Source organism: Malaya genurostris, chromosome 3, assembly GCF_030247185.1.
Source record: "Malaya genurostris strain Urasoe2022 chromosome 3, Malgen_1.1, whole genome shotgun sequence".
NCBI lineage: Eukaryota > Metazoa > Arthropoda > Insecta > Diptera > Culicidae > Malaya > Malaya genurostris.
The window spans coordinates 124,260,574-124,274,194 of record NC_080572.1 but is presented as its reverse complement, the minus strand read 5'-3'; the positions used below and the strand labels follow the sequence as shown (position 1 = coordinate 124,274,194).

Genomic DNA, 13,621 nt, shown 5'->3' with positions numbered 1-13,621 from the left:
CGTGGATGGAATTCCTTACTCAGTTATTAGCAACCTCACATATCGAGGACAACGCAAGCTACTCGAGATATACAATTTTGTCTACATGAATAGAGGCATGCCAGACAGTTGGAAAATTTTCAAGGTCGTGGCTATTCCAAAACACGGACAATCAGGAAATTCGAACGGAATTCGTCCATTAGCCTTTGCATCCTGCTTTCGTAAGGTCTATGAGCTTCTAATTAAAGATAAATTGAAGTTTCTCCTCGAAAGTAACCAGTTGCTCCCACATGAAATGTGTGGGTTTCGCAAAGGAAAAGGAACAATGGACGCGCTATATGAACTGATCAACCAGGCACAGTCTGCCCGACGACAGCACGAACACGTCCTAGTGTGCAGTGTCGACATAAAAAGTGCTTATGACAATGTGGAAATTAACGTACTCATTCGAGAGATGCGCGCATTGAGGATACCGGAATGTATGGTTCGTGCAATTTACAACCTGTTCGAAGAAAGGGTACTTGTGTCTTGTAGCAACGATAGGCAAACTTCAACGAGAACCACGTGGAAAGGACTTCCACAAGGGTCACCCTTAAGTCCGACATGTTCTAATGTGGTTATGGCACGACTGATAAGAAGCATTCCCATTCATGTGATAAAGGTGAATTATGCTGATGATATTACCATCGGGATACGAGGTCGAAATCTAAACGAAACAAATCGCAGCTTACAAACTTCGGTTGATGACTTAGTGGATGGTATTCACAACCTCGGTTTGGATATATCTCAAACAAAAAGTAGTTTCATGCTTATAGCCGGAAATCAACCTGAACCAGCCCCCCCCCAAGGTTTTGAAAGTGTAATCCAGGATAAATACAATGACTTTAAAATTCTAGCTACGGATGGATCAAAAGACGACATAGGTGCAGGTTATGCCGTCGTCAACAATTTTGGATATCAAACCACTAACATCAAAATAACGTCATCTGCGTCAGTCTACTTAGCTGAATTGCTAGCTCTTAGAAAAGCAGTGTTCGTAATTCAACAACTCCCAGTGGGAAAATACCTTATCATGACGGACAGTTTAAGCAGCCTGACAAGTCTCAAGACTCGGAAAATAAAACGAGCTAATCCTGTTGCATGGTACGAAATAAAAAAAGGAATTAAATCGTCGGAGCTAAGAGAGTACGTGATTCATTTTCTTTGGGTACCCTCTCATAAAGGCATTCCTATGAATGAGTTTGCTGACCGTGAAGCGAAAAACGCCTGCATTTTTGGTTCTGGTGATGATTACACTGTTACCGCGTTCGATATTTCATTCCCATAGAAACGTATAATTATGGAAAAATGGCAAACGGAATGGTGTAACGCTGGTAAAGGAAGATTCTGTTTTAGCATCCTATCAAACGTGTCCTGTAAACCGTGGCTCGAATCGACCGGGTTCGCCAGGAGGGAAATTTTAATTCTGTCAAAGTTAATCAGTAACCACTCTAGACTTCCTGCTCACTTGCGAAGGAATGGCATAGTCACAGATGATACGTGCCCTTGTGAATTATCAACTGCGGATCCAGATCATCTACTATTCGAATGTCCAAGATTTGATGTTCAAAAAGAATCTCTTTGGGCAAAATTGAGGCGGAAAAACAGCCCACCGGACCTGCATACAATACTGAGAAAAAAAGACATCAAACTATACGCACTTATTGCCGATTTTTTCATTCAAACTAAAATAGATCTATGAATTTAATTAAACCATACTTGGCAGGTTATGTAATAAAAGGAAAGCCAAATAAAATTAGTAATTAAAAAAAAGACATCCATGCGAGTTTGTTTATTTTTTCTTTTTTCTATGAGTTGTACCATGTGTTCGTTTTACTCGGAGTCAGAGTCGCCCTCGTGTAGGTTGAAAAACGAAAGCGGTATCAGTCAATTTTACTGCTCGTGAGAGAGTACGATGACAAATCCCATTTATCGGAAACTGCTGGACCATATGGCTTGTCCTACTCCGACAATCGCACAAGCAATGATAGTAAATTGAAAAAATAAATGTTTCTTACTATTTCAAAATCATCGTCCTTACTAAAAATATTACGGCAGCTACTGCCTGAAAATTTTACTACGCATAGATCATCATGGACTATACTACATTTTAAAGTAATCCCGCCAAATCCTAAAAATCCGATATTTCGTAATAGCTTTGTATAGTGCTTCTGGGTGTCCGCGAAGTCTGGTGTATCTTGTACGTTTTCAGTCCGGCTCGTTTCGTGGCCCTCTTGGCGACGACCTTCATGAAATAAATCATAACAAAGCTTTGGTTTTGTGAAGTTTGAGTTTCTGTTTCAACATACTTCGCAGCAGATTCTTACCATATAGAATCATTGCTTGGCTAGTGTTATGATTCCATTGTTGGAACCCTTGCATGTGGATGTCGAATTTTGCATATGGATTGAATAAAATCCTTTCATCAACGGTTTGTTTACTACCCCCATTTCGATCGGAATGTTCCAGACCACTGCTCAACTGATTGAACGAAAAGAAAAACTGGACTAAATTTGATCAATTTTTGAAAGTTTAGCATCCCAAATAGCACGTTAAGTTGCTGTCCCGTGGTTCCATACTAACTGTGCAACTTATCGAGTTAGTTTATATTATTATTCTGATAATGTTTGTGTTATTGAAAAAGCGCAATTTTTTAGTGTTGTGCAACATATCTTGAAGTTCATCCGTTGTTACGAATATCAACTGTGTAACTCGTGTTACATTATGACAATTCTCGTATGTTCGACAATCAGTGATTATAAGCTAGAGAGAAATTGAATATGCAACTATATGAGTTCCGTATAGATGTATGTAAATGCTTTTACGAACGAACTTGGAAAATCAATTGTGAAACTCATGCATTCGTCACTTTACAAATGCAACAATAAAAACAATTAAAAAACAATTGTAGAACCCAAGGAAATTGCTATGTCATGTAAACAAGTTCTGAGTTGATGTTTACAAAATCATAACAAACATAATTTCTAATGAATAAGTTTCACATTTGATTCACAACTGTTCATTTCACGAACATAAATATGAAAAACTTTCTTTATATAAAAAAATAGCCATTATTAGTAGGCAGCTAAACAAACCGATTTCGGCTATTCTGGTTTCCGGTTTTCGATTAACAACGGGAGATAATAGTCATATGTTCAAAAAGGGTTATTATTAACTTTTCTTTGCAGATCCGATATTCCAAATCATGGGGTCCAATGAAAGGTCTTACGGTCCTATAAAAAATTTCTGCATATTTTCAGATTCAACAAAAAATTCACACTGTCGTTTAGAGTAGCATGTCAAAATCGTATGAAATCTTCAAAATTTGAACAAAAACTATTAGAGTTTGTACGTAAATTTTATTCCTAAAAAAATGTTTTTTTAATGTTCTGGGCCTTTGATAGATCGGGGTGAAATATATTGGCAGAATCTAAGTTCGTAGAAAACTTTGTGGGTATGACTCGCGGTATGGTATTTTCACACGTACCGGGTATTGCGAAGCGAATTTTCTATTTTTATTTGTAATTTTCACATAATAGGTTTAAGTTTATTGCATTATCTGTAATCTGTGAGAGTTTCACTCAAATGTGTTTATTTGTTAAAGAATGGTATGATCGTATTAAAAAGTGACGAAAAATTACATACAAATACTGATTCGAAAATTATTTTTAAAAGCTGCCTTAAACACATGGTGTACGCTGGCATATCAGGAACGAATTGGTTAAGCATCGTTCCTACCAACATTCATGTCATTCGTCACGCAGAGTAAACTTGAGTGACCTTGTTTTTTGGCATTTCAACGTTTTTTATAGAGCAAGTTTTGCAGATCGCAGAGCCTGTAGATAGCTCTTATAGCAGTAGCAACACTGCCTTTTTACATGCTTGAACTCATCAACAACTTCGTATTGTATCTCATCGATTTCCACCTCGGATTGATTATTTTTTGAGCTACTTCGTTAATTAGCAGTTATCTTATACTCTGTTGTCCCGGTTTGGCGGTTCAATGCATAGGATACTGGTCTTACAAACCATCGACCCGCCCCGACTCTATGCAATGTTTGTATCAAATGGATTAATTACAGAGAAACTTTCGATTTCTTGCGATTGGCAAGCAATCGATGCACATTTAGTTTATATTGTTTATTATTTTTTGATCTTACATATACACCAGTTTGCATCCAACGTCCTGTTGTTTACTTATTTTTAACCTTCAGTATTAACAATCAGTTTATTACAAGTTCTGGACAATTGCACACATCTGGATAATTTTCCTACATACATGGTCCTATATAAACTACTAATAATAACGATAACGATGTTTACCCAAACAGATACTCTTACACATAAGACGTATTTTGTGGCATCCTTAGAGGATGAATTCTTTAAGAATGAGATTCAAAATACATTCGAATTAAAACGAGTTATAAATAATACAAGGAATTTTCTCGTCGCTTCTTATAAAAATAAAACCCAAAAGTATGCGAAATTTCTGCACGGATTAAAACCAATTTCAATGTATCTCTTAGTTAGTTTTTAGTTGAGCATCAAATGGAAAGTGTTGCTATTTGTGAATCAAAATTTAAAAGTAATGAAAAACCTATAATGCATGAAGACAAATTGCGACTAAATACCTTTTCTTTTTTACAGTGAAGCGTTCCAATGAGCCTGGCTGGCTAGAGGGTACACTGAACGGAAAATCTGGGTTAATTCCAGAAAACTACGTAGAAGTACTAAAGTAATACTACCACCAAAAAGCAACCTAACTCGGAATGATCCTCCAACAGCTTAGCAGAATTGTATGTACAACACAAGTGTATTTTGTGGTAAATGGTCGATTAACAACTAATTGTTAACTGTAGTAGCTGAAAGAGAAGAGAGTTTTTGGCGGTAGAATATTTTTCCATTTGAAAAAAAATCCACTTTGGTTAAAAAAAAACTTATAGTCATAGTGACAGAATGAATGCAGGTCTATTTTTGTTTTTTTATGCTTAGTTCGCTGTGTTTATATTCTTGTTGATAACTATTTTTATGTGAATCAGTAAAAATAGTGACATATTTCAATTGAGTCATATGATTTTGAACAAGCAGTACAATAAACTTTGCTGCATTGGTTATGTCAAAGGACTTAATATTGTTATGTTTCTTTTTTTTCCTTTTTTCGTTACGCATTAACAAAAAATGGATAACACACAACTATATGAAAACATGAATCATTTTGTACTTAAGTCAAGAAAACGTTTCAAGGGATGCACAATTTACACATCGGCTTACTATGTTTGTATCGGTGATCATCTGACATGAAATGAGAGGCATAGTTAAAATAAGCATCAGAAAAAAATACAATGTGACAGCGTTATTCAGCGAGAAGTAATACAGAAAGGCTTTGTAGTAACCACGCGAATTTCAGCTAGAAATCTATTTCGGATTTAATACCTAAAGTAGGGTTTGATATGTCAAGGTTTTAATAAGTGAAGCAAAAATAATGATTACAATAACAAACAGAAACACCAATAGATTCAAGGTACTAATGTTTAATTGTTGCTATAAATCTAAAGAACGAAATGAAACGCTCGATGAAACTACCGTATAACACAAATATATTAAAAGTTTTGCTTAACAGGCAATCAGTAAATCAACCACCTGAATTCAAACATATGCATATGGTCTAGAAAATAATCAAAGACTTTTGCATTGTATCATGCTTATACGTTTCCATGCACATCGAACTGAGGCTTTTTGCTAAAAGCAAAACATGTATTTATGCACCGTCCAAACGACATGATTGCTATCTTTGCTGATTTTTTTTTATTTTCGAGAAGCATTGTCATTTTCTACTTTATTCATTTGATGGATGTTTTCCATAAAAAAAAAACAAATCATAAATATTCTGATGTGTTTTCAATTGTGAGTAGGTTAGGATGTTTAATTTTCAAACATATGCCACGACTTCGGTCATCATTTCTTGCAGAGCGAGCTCGCACAATTGATTCACCTAAAGAGGATAATAAATCAGTCTGCCTAACAAATATTAACATTCTACGCACATTTGTCGTATGTTCCACTTAGACAATGTTTATAGATTTCTGAGGACAAAGAGTCAATCAATATATTTTTTTAGGCGTGAATGACCATACAATTATAACGCTTAGAGCTTTCTAAAACAATCTGCTTCATTATTATCATCAACAACAGTATTGTGGTCATGTTAAATTATCCAAAATTATTCTTATTTATTTGCACATAAAACCGTGCGCCACGTTTTAAAAATTCCCTATTGGAAACGTCAGTTTTCTCGAAATTTTGAAAATTTGTTATTTGCTTACGTATTGGATGTCTGACCATGTACATTATTGATTTTTCTGTCATGCTTTGCTTTTCAAAGCTTTTTTTTTTCGTAAGAATGAGTGTATGTGTCGTTTTTTCTAGGTAATTAATATTTCATTTATATTTAATCCGGTTGACAATTTCAGAACATAAAACAATTGTGCGTAGAATTGTAGTATAGCATATTCGCCTAAGACTCATCGTAATCTATACACGGCTACAAAAACAAAAGCACACATACAATATGTTAGGGTACAACTAATAGAGTTAGTGTAATATATGTAAATTTATATCGATTGATAATAGAGTTTAGGAAAACAAGAAACGTAGTAACCATTTTAAACGAGAGAAGAATATATGGGAAACAATGACACCAGAAAATAAACTTTAGTGCTAAGTCTAGTACAATAAGTGTGTAAGCAAACAGAATATGGACAGAACAATTGACCACAAAAATATGAGATGCATAAAAATTCTAATAACTAATTCAACTACTAACGCGAGAAGGATATCAATCGTAAGATATAATTTTGGTGCGTTTTGATTGTTTTACGAAGAAATTGAATGACTTTGTTTTCATCACGAATGAAGGCATTCATTCCGGCCTAGTTTATGTTGTTGTATATATTGTATACTTTGTATAATGCTACAATTTTTTACTCCTATGGGGAAAAGCATCGGCGAACTAGTTTGGACAGTCGCTGCCCATAACTAATGTGACCAGATTAGTCATTGAAGCTCATTACCAATATAGGAACTTAGTCAAAATTTCGTTCATATTATCAGTTGCCATATTACGTACAAACTAACAAAGTTCTCTGAGGAAAATCTATCCTATTGTTTAGATCGTAGTTTAATCAGGATCAAATTTGTGATTGTAGACACCAGCGTCGTCATTTCCTGTACTTAAGTAGTTAATCATGACATAGGCTACACGGTAACTTACATTTCATGGATTTTTGTTTTCGTTCACGCAATGTTTCGCTACTTCTGTCCTATTTCTAAGCTTGGTTATCGCATCATTAATTCGTTTATGCGATTAGAAAAAAATAATGTGCTTATATGGCAAAATAGGAGAAATCTGCACACTTAAATTTTTTAGCTGAGTCTCGGCAAAAAAATGCCGAGATTCGCACAGCCGAGTAATCAGCAATCATCTCGGCAAAAATAAAATTACTGAGCGTCTCGGTATCCTAAAATTTGACAAACGTCAAATATTGCCGAAATCGTCAGCATAAGATTTACTGTTTGCTCAGTGAAACGTTCACTGAATATTCGGCAATCCAATAAAACGAAAAAATGGAAAAAATAAATTACCGAATCATCAGTAATTAAAAATCTAGTCAAATAATTTTGTTTGTATTTTCTCAACATTATAAACACGCCATTCAGGATAAAAAATTCATTTTATTAACACTTAAAGGAGGCTTACAAATTTGTTGCCAATAGTGCTTAAAGCCTACCTGAAAACATGTAGCATAAATAAAAAGCGGCGTTTCCAGATGCGGCCACCTTGAGTCGAGCTGGAAATATGAAAATAAAAATATATATTGATTTTTGGCTTACAAAAATGTTCAATATTTAATGATGCATATACGGTATTGTTCAAATAAACTTACCTTGATCTATTGAATTATTCCATGCATTGGGTTATTTTTTCGCATATCCCCCAAAGTTTTGTCTCGAGGACGCTTTGAGACCCGTGTTGGGTGTTTTTCCCTTATAATCGCGAGTGCTCTGATAAAGACGCTTTTTATAAAGCGAAACATGTCACTATATTTATTCAATATTTTTACTTGCAAGTGGTTCCACGCTTCTTCGAAGATTATCCATTTTTTCACTCGAGAATTTCATTAGAAAATAATCGCACAATGCGAAGCGAAAATGTAACGCGGCAATAAATGACAGCTGTCGTGCTGAATCTCGGCAACAGCTAGCGCATATTCCGAAATCTCGGCAAACGTCTCTGCTGATGTCGGCATATCTGTTGTTTACTGATAAATTCAGCAAGCAATTATGCCAAATTTCGGCAAAGTGAAGCATTTTACCGAAATATCAGTGAAAGCATTTAACGAAGCTCAGAAACATGCGTATTGATTACTGAGCAATCAGCAAATTTACGTGTTGCTGATCAGTTTCGGCATTTTATTATGCCGAGCTCAAGAAATGGTTTTAAGTGTGTGAGTGAATAATATTTCAGAAATATTTTTTAATTAAACTGCATTTTTTGTCTAATTGTTTGCACACTACATTACACATTATCGGAAAACTACTGAAAACGAAATAGTAGAGTGAACAAAGTATACAAGACTAAAGTAACAAAACCTTGGTATTACTGTCCCTTCGTGGAGACATACTTCGCAGCCGATTCATAAGAATCCTTCCAGTTCAGGGCCCGAACATACGACAACTGGCTTGTAAGACCAGCACTATATGCATTGAACCGCTAACCCGGGGCGATTTGAATCTTTGTTAGTATGGTTACTCCTTGCAAGTATAAACCATATGAACGGTATCGAGGGTAACATGTTCACCGTAAATTATGGAAATGTCAATTTTTTGCAGGAATGTTTTCACACAACCCACAATAGATGCATTATTCCAATAAACACACATGCATAAAAATTACAGTAATTAAAATGCTACTACTTATAACAAGTAAAAACTATTTTAAAATTTTACATCTATGCAGCACATATGATATTTTGAGTCTGATTTGGAAAAAACTGCCAGATATCGGCTAAAATTACAGTGTGGCGGACGGATAAATTCATATTACCTTTATTTTATACTGATAGTTATTTCATTCAAATTTACTATTCAAGTAGTTAATTAAGGCAGGCACTCTATGAAACGCGGTAAATTTTCTTGATTTCATCGCACATAAAAAAATTTAAATGAAAAAAAAAACAATATGGCAAACATATTGAACCTCTCCCAAGGCTGGTGACAAAAAACCCGTTCTCCCATTCACACGATATCGTCCGCAATATACTTACAAATAATATATTAAGTTAATCAATTAATTAGCTTGTCTCAAGTTCATGAAGCTCAAAAACTATATGAATGTTGAACATTCAGAATCAACGTATAAACAAATAAATCTGATTTTGTTATTGGTTTCATTTATAGTGTTTTTAAACATTTTAGAGATTCACACACTTCTCTGTTGAGCATCTTTCATAATTTCAAGAGATTTGAGTCGAAAACGTGGTTTGGGGGAAACGAGCTTCAAGGCTTAGGCACTTTGAAGGAATGATAGAGCGCGAATAAATCCATATCTTCGAAAATATTCAAAATTCAATCATCAAAATTTGCGATTACGTTTACAAATTATATCTATCGATTGAAGCGACAAAATCGATTTTTCATGGAATGTTCCTTTGATTGACATTGTGTGTAAATTTCATAATTTTTTTCTATGTTTACTCGTACGATTTTATCACATAACTGCAGTTCATTCATATCGGCGGTATCCTGGTGGGAGTGATCATGATAGCATATACCTTCTTTTGTTTTAATTCTGATAGTTTTGAGAACAACGCTATTTTGCATGTGTTGGTTCCTCGTCAATTTTACATCTGATAGCCGAATTTTAGTAGAAAGCACAAGAATTTGTACTTTAATTCATATGCTAACTTTAAATAACATTAACATATACGAACAGCGAAAAGTCAGATATGTGGAACTTTGTTTGAAAAACCAGGCTAAGTATTTTTGAATGCAAAAACCGAACTTGAATTCAAAGCAATGCAAAATTCGGTCAAAACGGAATGAAAACATTTGTTCCGAAGGAACCGGCAAAGTTTTTTGTTCCAGTTTATGCATTCAAAGTATTTTTGTCTGTCTCTTGTATAAAAATGACTTGACTCGCATACTCTAAGTCTGTTTTTTTTTTCATTCACTGTTATCCGATTGTTTGTTCAAAAATATTTAGCCGAGTGTTTTAAATTAAGTTGCACTTATCAGACTTTTGAATTCAGTCGTTCATATGATATACACCAATTCGATACGAATCACGAAATATGATTGCATTTATGAATGAAACAAGAGTTATTCTTTTGTAATGAAACAACTAACACGCATAATTTAGTGCATAATACAAACTTTTATGCATACACGACGATCTAAAAGCTTCAGTTAATGTTGACTTTATTTGAACTGCCATTAGTTGCACAACTTTAGCTTGTATTTGTAGCCTATCCATCACAATACACAAAGCTATCAATCTTTTGCTTCCAATGTTATCCAATGTTCCAATGTTATATAAGGCGGTCTAATGAATGTGGACATACCATGAGATTGAAACTAATTAGAATAGCAGAAAAAGGCGATTTTCCATGACGTGTAGACAAGTCAATAACTGCTCGAGTATCGGGAGGATCGGTGATATGTCTATGAGTTTGTATCCAAAGGCAGTGTATTCTTCTAATCATTCCCTGTTTTAAACAACATTTCCACATTGTATCCAGTTTTTTCGAGTGTAGATTAACCCTTATTTTTAATTCAATTATCGATTGGTACAGTATGAAATAGTAAGCCAATAGAAACATTCCCCTAATTTAGTTGTGTTCACGAAATGTCAATTCTTTTCATCTAAACCCTATTTGATTGTGCTTTAAACAATTCCTTTCTGAATAATTCAATTATATGAGCCTTTTTGTGAAACATAAATCACGTCGTAATGAGAGAGAATAAATTAGTCTGTGATAAAATCACAACAAGAATTGGATTTGAATTATTTTAACATAATTTCAGTGATGTTCGTTTTTATTTCAAACAATCTAAAGATTCGTTTATCCATACACTTAGCGCCATGTAAATACATTTTAGTTTCCGTTATTATGTTTGCAATGTTATCGATTGTTGATTTTTATTTCATACTAGCAATGATTTTAATCTACCATTTGACCTTTTATATTGTAAACTAGCACTCAACTATCCTTATCGGTCTCTTAGTTCAGGGGATCACGCATGTGAGTATCCAAGTATTATATTGTAACGAAATGTTGGGCTAAACAAAAAATAAGAGCAGTTTAGGTTTGGTATTTTCTCTTTTATCATAGAAAAATAAAAACTAATAGGAAGTGTTCTAGAAACTAAGATTTGTGAATATACTGTTATTTAATTTTATGCCTTTTAAGTCAGTTGCAAGGACCGTGACTACGAAGAACGATAGGAAGTGGATAAAATGTGAATTATTTTATTTATACAAGTATCTCGATGAATGATTCCTTGGTATGTGGAAGTACAGTCAAAGAAAGAAATAAATCTTCATATAACATAAATTACTGGATTCTTATGTTGTGTAGTGTATTATCACAAAGATTTTTTTTAAATTTTGATGGTTACAATCTTTACATTCTGCGACGATCGAATCTTGTCGTAAACCAAATCGATCGTGTACTGGATCTTTGATTCTCTAGAAAAACAGATAATACCCTAAAGATTAGTGCTTAACCACTTCCTCTGGTCAAATCTGAACGACGACTGAAAAAACCGCTCTGAGAAAACTATTCCTAGTTCGGGGAATATGCCCTGCGTAGTACTTATGTGTAGATTAATAAAAAACCGTTCAGCGCCGCGATGCCATGCCATCTATTTGAAAAATGTTCAACGTGAATTGAAATGGGCGGGATAAAGCGTTCGACGGACAATAAAACTCGGAGGGCGTACTGGTTCGTGCACACCAAAAATCCGCTATCTGTTTTTAGATAAGTTTTCCTGTGCCTTTTTAAGTGAAACCTTGACTTCACAGCAAACAGCACGCACAGCGCTTAACGTTCCCGAAACCAATAACTCATTGAACTTCATCAATATTATCGAGGATTCGATACGGACGGCAAATTGTTGAAATGAAGCTTCAACTTCTCCATAGGTCATGGTGGTATACTGGCAGCTTTCCTTAAAAAATGTTTGCCTGGGTAATCCGCTCCCCTTTGCCAATTGTTTCGAACGTCACTCACTACAAAAATACTCCCTTATTTATAGAATGCTTCATTCATGTTCCCTGTTTATAAGAAAGGTGATAAAGAATTTTAAATAACGATCGCGGTATTACAAAGCCTTGGTATTACATTCCTTTTTGTGAAATTGGACCGTTTGTTTCAACAAACTTAGCAGATTATTAATAACGTACAGAACCATTGCATGCCCACATAGTACTACGATCATACTGACACTAAGAATTTTTCCAGATCGGGCTAAAACATACGACAACTGGCATGTAGGACCAATGCCTTAACTGTCAACCCGGGGAGGTCTCAGCACCATCCCTCAATTGCATAGTCTTTCGGTTTTGTTTCTGCCTATCATTCAATTCATGCGACCTCCATCTTCCGACCTTCAAAACATTCCACGGCTTTCAAACTCAACAAAAAAATAAAACTATTATCAAAATCACTATCCTAATCTTTTTTGCTTCGAGTATTTAAGTAGTTTTTGTGTGCTCAACATGCTCGTTTTTTTTGTGTTCCACGGTTTGTAAGGAAACAATTCTAATGTTCTGTGATTCAAATTTCATTGATAGAATGAAGAAGCAGCAACAAGTGGATGCTATCTACATCGACACACCCAAAACATTTGGCAGAGTTATGCATTTTCTAGTTGTTGAAAAATTGACAATAGTTGGATTACCAGATTGACTGACCCAATGGATTTGTACACATCGGATTGGATGCAATGCTTTCGTACATCGTACCTTCGTGTGTCCCTCAAGGAAATCTTGGCCAGAGATTTTTTCTCTGCATCTTGATAAAATTGCCAAAGTTAAGATATGCAACCCGGCAGATAATGTGGGTGTGGTGGGTAGTTGTACCCACCCGAGAATCACCGATTGAAGAATACCCACTCGGAATACTAGACAAGATTTCAAATTTACCGTGCAAAATATTGGCGTTTTTTATACCGCTCACGAGCACCATTTTTCTGCTAGACATAGATATGGGACTGTTCATAAACCACGTAGACCAAAATTAGGATCAAAAATATCGTGACAGTACTGAGCTTAACAACGAGGCAATCACCCTCATTCTTGTTTACGTCAGTATCGACCATGCGACGAACGGGTACTTTCGAACGAATACGAATAAGCCATTTTTGTTTTCACTCGAATGAAAACGACTCGTTTGCCACAAAATATTCAAATATCAGTAAACTTCTTCAATTAAATGCTAAGCCTTGAAGAAATCAGTCCAATTATTGTGATTAACCATTTGCGAAACGCTAGAATGTTTAGCTTCAAACGATACGTGTATTCGAACATCATTCGTTCGAACGA

The 13,621-nt window shown here is 34.9% G+C and overlaps 1 protein-coding gene across 2 annotated transcripts in view; it reads left to right on the top strand.

The window, feature by feature from the left end:
• Positions 1 to 11,630, top strand: part of LOC131434883 (rho GTPase-activating protein Graf) — a 107,787-nt gene extending 96,157 nt beyond the window's left edge. For both annotated transcript variants that reach the window (XM_058602119.1, XM_058602120.1), the window contains one exon: positions 4,666 to 11,630. In XM_058602119.1, coding sequence (XP_058458102.1) covers positions 4,666 to 4,757 — 92 coding nt within the window. In that variant the 3' untranslated portion in view covers positions 4,758 to 11,630. The remainder of the gene's footprint in view (positions 1 to 4,665) is intronic.
• Positions 11,631 to 13,621: the final 1,991 nt, after the last annotated feature.